General features: G+C 43.4%; 1 protein-coding gene across 1 annotated transcript; it reads left to right on the forward strand.

Annotated features, from left to right (window-relative positions):
• Window positions 1–4019: 4019 nt before the first annotated feature.
• On the forward strand, window positions 4020–4802 carry LOC113405806 (olfactory receptor 14A16-like). Its single transcript, XM_026647062.1, has one exon. It carries the CDS (start codon window positions 4020–4022, stop codon window positions 4800–4802), a length of 783 nt encoding a protein of 260 aa, XP_026502847.1.
• The last annotated feature ends 1229 nt before the right edge of the window (window positions 4803–6031 follow it).

Here is a 6031-nt window from a genome sequence, read left to right on the forward strand (position 1 = left end):
TTTGTTTGTTTTAAACCTGCTGCCTATTAATTTCATTTGGTGACCCCCAGTTCTTGTGTTATGTGAAGGAGTAAATAACACTTCCTTATTCACTTTCTCTACACCAGTCATGATTTTATAAACTTCTATCATATCCCCCCTTAATCATCTCTTTTCCAAACTGAAAAGTCCCAGTCTTATTAATCTCTCCTCATATGGAAGCTGTTCCATACCCCTTATCATTTTTGTTGCCCTTTTCTGTACCTTTTCCAATTCCAATATATCTTTTTTGAGATGGGGCGACCAGATCTGCACACAGCATTCAAGGTGTTAATTGGAGGGTGAGTTCAGAACCAGTAGTCTCAAGGAGGTCTGCAATTCATCCAGTCATTAATTCCTCTCAGTTTAACAGTTCAAAGAAGCAGAAGGAAACTGTTTCTTTGAGGAGTTGTACATTGGGAAGCCCGCAGTCAAATGACCCCAAATCTGGATCACTAATGCCCCCCTAGTCTCCCAAGAGGCACAACAAATTTCAAAGCAATCCAAGTAACCATCCACATCTTAAAACATGCACACTGTAAGGAGTGAACATTTTCTTAAATGCCATTCTCAGTTTGGGTCCCCCACATTTTTAGTTAATTCCATGCACTACCTTGGGTAAAAGTCAACAGATTTAGATCATTTTGACCCGCATCACACCAGTAATTTGATTTCTTGCTCTAAGAAAAAAAACAAAACAAAAAAACACTCTGGAAACTTTTTTATCTTCGCAACCCCTAGCTCAGATGTCCCCAAATTTGGGTCACTAACTCTGCTTTGCAGCTTCCTGAGGCACATCACATTTCAAAGGAATTAGACTGAATATATTGATGTTAGAAAAGTTGACCATTGAACGGAATACATGACACAACCTTAGTTATAGTGGTGCTGGGATGTCACTATAACAATCACCTGTTCCTTTACTGGCTGGGTACAGATCTCACAGATTTCTGTCTGTTAACCATGATCTTGGATTATTCTATGAGCATTAAAATAGGATTGTGCTGTTAAGCAATGAGAATCTCAGATAAAGGAACAAACATAAAACTAGGCACCACAGTACAGATATTCAGCTTATGTACATTGGAAAAGCACCATAGCACAATGCCAATATCTACCAACTGGACATCTGGCCTAATTGACTTTAATGGGGCTGATTTATAAAAGCTCGGGAATTAGGCTCTGCAGAATTAGGCTCAGTTAAGGCAGGTTGTCAGCATAGTTTGTTCCTGAGGTGTGATCAGAGCTGGGCTCACAGCCCTGGAGACCAGATTCAGCTATTTAGCCCCGGAGCAGGTGCATCATGGGCTGTGACCGTGTCTGAATCCTATACAAGTCAGGATCAGCTGGGAGGGGCTTTTTAGTCCCTCATCCTATTTAGTCCCTCACCTCTCAGCCAAGCCTGCCCAAGGAGGGGAGCAGGGAGGGCCCATCTGAGAATTGGATCCCTGTCTGCTAGGAACTGCAGAGAGAAACAGCAACATAGGAAATCCAGCAAAGGGACACAAATGACTGCTGGATAATACAGTGATGCGTGCCTGATAGATAGATAGATGGATAGACACCAATGATTCCTAGCATTGGAGACTGAAATGCTTCGCAATTTGGGAAAAAATCCACAGAGACCAACACAGTAAGTTTGCTCTTTCAATTAAATATGTCAGGATATTAATATACAGGGCAATTTTAAGAATATAAATATGAATTACAAATAGAACTCTGTTAGATGTTTGCAGGGCCGGCTCCACGGTTTTGGCCGCCCCAAGCAGCCAAACAAACAAACAAACAAACAAACAAAAAAAGCCACGATCGCGATCTGCGGCGGCAATTCGGCGGGAGGTCCTTCGCTCCGAGCAGGAGTGAGGGACCGTCCGCCGAATTGCCGCCAAACAGCTGGACGTGCCGCCCCTCTCCGAAGTGGCCGCACCAGGCACCTGCTTGCCAAGCTGGTGCCTGGAGCCGGTCCTGGATGTTTGCTATCAATTCAAACATCTAGAGTCTGTCAGAATTTTTTTTATCAGAAAAAATGAGTTTTCAAATAAGTCCCAAAAATCCCCAAATTTTCAAATTTTGGCAACCAATAAAAATAATGTTCAGCTAAAAATGGCAGCAAATTGAAAATTTTCATTCTAAATTCACCCCCCAAAAATGTTTTTTCAGTTTTCATATATGAAGATAGCTGAGGCTTTCTATGAAAATTTGATTACCATGACTTGAGGATTACAGTAACTCAGCCAGAGGTTAGGGGTCTATTACAGAAGTGGGTGGATGAGGTTCTGTGGCCTGCAGGAGGTCAGACTAGATGATCATGATGGTCCCTTCTGACCTTAAAGTCTATGAGTCTATGATTAATTCAAAACCCAATTAATTGAAAATCCCAATTTTCCTTTGAAAACAATTTAAGCAGAAAATTGGAAACTTACAGTTAAGAAAGAGTGGGGAACACTAATATTGTCCAATAATACCGTCATTTCAAACCCATTCATTCTATTACATCCATTTTCATTTCAGTATCAAAGGGAAGCTGTGGGATTGTAAAACTGAGTAAGCAGCAAAGCTGATAGCCCCCAGAATATGTTTTATATAGACTAGCACCTTTACACCAAGGGTCAGGGTTGAACCAAGTAGTCAAAGCCTGTCTATCCTGACAGAGAGGATAGATCGCTATAGAGGGATCAATAGGACTAAAACACAGAGCTCCTGATCTAGCACCATATCCAGTGTACAACACTTCTATCAGCTGAGCACAAACGCTGTAAATAATAAAACACAGCCCATTCCTGAAAGAGTCCTAGTAGACAAGGCAGACAATAGGTGGGAGGGGAAACAGAGGCACAGAGAGAGGAAAAAGCCTTGTCTGAGGGCACAGAGAAGGTCTGGCAGAACCAAGAATAGAACCCAAATCTCCTGAATACTACTGAACCACTCAGCTAGACACAGAGTCGCAGAGGGAAACAATACAACACAGCAGTAACTGAGTGATGCTTGGATTAGGTGCCATAAATCAACATGTAATCAGGTGGCAGGCCATCTGGGTGGTGTTGGGCAGGACTCATTACAGACAAGCTGCCACTTAGGATGGTGGGGGAGTCCGTCGCATTTCCCTGGCAAGTGGAAATCAGGATGTGCTGGCATTTTAGTATTTTAATCTACACCTATAATACGAGCGGGGGTGTGATTCCTCTGCTCATGTACTCATACCTGTGCTAGCTCTTATCAAGTATAAACAGCAGTATAGCTGCGGCAGCACGGGTAGTGGCAGCAGAGGCATGGGTGAGCCATGCCAAGTACATACCCACTGGTTTTAGGCAGATTTGTACTAGTCTCAGTCATGCCTCTGCTGCTGGTACTCATGCTCCAGAGGCTATATTGCTATTTGTATTCACGCTAGCTCACAGAGAGCTAGTGTGAATGTGCGTACATGAGCAGGGGAATCCAACCCTGGCTCATAGTGTAGACATAGCAATAGTTTCATGCCCAAATTGTGAGTCTAGTGTTTATAGCACTAGGACAACCCTCCAGTGCGGAACAGATGGATTCGTGTGGTACTTTGCTCCTTCTTTCATACTGCATCTTTATCAAGCCATATCTTGGGCAGAAGGTGTAAACTGACGCAGCTCCATTGACTTTAAGGGAGTTATGCAAATTTACCCTACTGTGATAATGCACTGGTCTAGTGGTCTGATTGTCGGAGTCAAGGAGCACTCACCTCTCCTAGTGAACTGAAGTGATAAGTGTTGTGCACCTTTGACATTCACACCTTGAGATATTACAGAGAGAGAATCGGGGTCATTCCATCTGTCATTCTAATCTGACCATTGCCCTTCTCCTTCCCTCCACAGGCAGGACATCATGTACTGCGAAGGAAAATGTCCAACCGAACCATTGTGACTGAGTTCCTTCTCCTGGGATTCTCTGAGGTTCGGGAGCTGCAGATTTTGCACTTTGTGGTGTTTCTAGTAAGTTATCTGTCAGCCCTGGTGGGAAATCTTCTTATCATCATGGTTGTAGCCCTCAACAACCACCTTCAGACCCCCATGTACTTCTTCCTGGTGAATCTATCCATCCTGGACCTTGGCTCCATCTCTGTCACCATCCCCAAATCCATGGCCAATTACATATTGAACACCAGGTCAATTTCTTATGCTGGGTGTGTTGCTCAAGTCTTTCTCTTCGTCTTCTTCACTGAGGCTGACTTTGCTTTCCTCACTGTAATGGCATATGATCGATATGTTGCCATCTGCAAACCACTGCACTATGAGACTGTGATGAACAGCAGAGCTTGTGTCCAAATGGCAGCTAGTGCCTGGATCAGTGGGATTCTCTTCTCTGTGCTACACACCGGGAACACATTTGCATTGACCTTCTGTGGAGGCAACATGGTGGATCAGTTCTTCTGTGAGATCCCCCAGCTACTCAAGCTCACCTGCTCTGACTCCTATCTGAGTGAAGTTAGGGTTCTTGCATTCAATGCGTGTTTACTCTTAGGCTGCTTTGTTTTTATCATTGTGTCGTATGTTCAGATCTTCAAATCAGTGCTCAGAATCCCCTCTGAGCAGGGCCGGCATAAAGCCTTGTCCACCTGCCTTCCTCACCTCACTGTGGTCTCCTTGTTTGTTTGCACTGGTGTCTTTGCTTACCTGAAACCCACCTCCAGTTCAACATCTGCTCTTTATCTCATGGTGGCTGTGCTCTATTCCGTGGTGCCTCCCATGATGAATCCGATCATCTACAGCATGAGGAACAAGGAGATCAAAGGTGCTCTGAGGAAACTGACTGAGTGAACATTATCCACCAAAAATAAAATTTCCAGATTTTTCCCTTTCTGTGCGTCTTTACAGGTATAATCAGCTGATGGAATTATTGTCTCCGTGGGAATTTGATGTGCTATCTGTTTATGCAAAATGCTGTGTTTCACAGTAAGAATAAGCGAAACTGAGTTCATTGAAGTCAGTGTCGTTACTCTAGATTTACACTTATGTAAATTAGATAAGAATCTATCTATCTATCATAAATAAATGTCAAAAAATAAAAGCAAGCTGTTGTTAACACAGAAGTAAGGTTGCCCGGTGGTATCTCGTGCCCTTCCAGAATGTCAGGTTCAGCATAACTCAAACAAACCCAAGAAATACAGAGTTAAAGTGCATGCCCATGTAACCTTCACTCTGGCACCTGGAGCTGGCAATACCACTGGAAATTATCTGCATGTACTACAGCTGCACTCCTTGTGTTAGATGTAGCTGTATTGAACGGTGGAGGCAGTAGGTGATGCACGTTGGCAGAGGTGTATTTGTGATATGAGGAGATCTGGGGATTAGTTTGAGGAGCATCACAAAGCTGTGATTGTGATAGGAGATCTAGGTCTGAGCCCCATCACCCCCCCACCTCCCAAATGTGGGTGATCAAAATAAAGATGTGCACATGTACCTAGAGATTCCCGTCTGCATGCTTTCAGTACAGAATTGTGAAGGTGGTGTCAGTAGCAGAGCACTGGGGTCTTCTTTACATGGGTATAGTCAGTAGTGAGGTGGGATATGAGAGCAGGCTGTGGATTTAATGAAGTATAAGTTTTGGTGGTATCCTGTATGCATGTGTAAAGAGGTTGTAAGAGGGTAGAAAGTGGTTGTTAAATTTTCCAAGTGTGGTATTCTGTGAGGGGTGCAGGCTCAGTGTTTGAGTGTAAGGCAAGTGCAGTGAAAAGGCAGAATGTGAGTATGTGTGTTATGGGTGTTGTGGGGCATCACTCAAAGAGGGCAGATTTATGGTTGTGAGGGTGTTTAACTTAAGTCTGTATTTCCTGGTTTTCAGAAGCTTTAGTTTTGCTGAACTCTGAATTCTAGAAAGGCATGAGCAGTCACTGGGAAACCTTAATGCTGCGATAACAATTTTTTGTTTTTGCTATTTATTTTCCTAGGTTTTTTTAACTATTGGTAGGAGTTAGTGGTCATTGTGGCATTTGTAGGTAGCAATGGGTATGGATGACAAGTGGACCAAAAGGCTTTTTTTAAGAGCC

This window comes from Terrapene carolina, unplaced genomic scaffold (assembly GCF_002925995.2).
Source record: "Terrapene carolina triunguis isolate 2854851 unplaced genomic scaffold, T_m_triunguis-2.0 Scaffold51030, whole genome shotgun sequence".
Lineage (NCBI taxonomy): Eukaryota > Metazoa > Chordata > Testudines > Emydidae > Terrapene > Terrapene triunguis.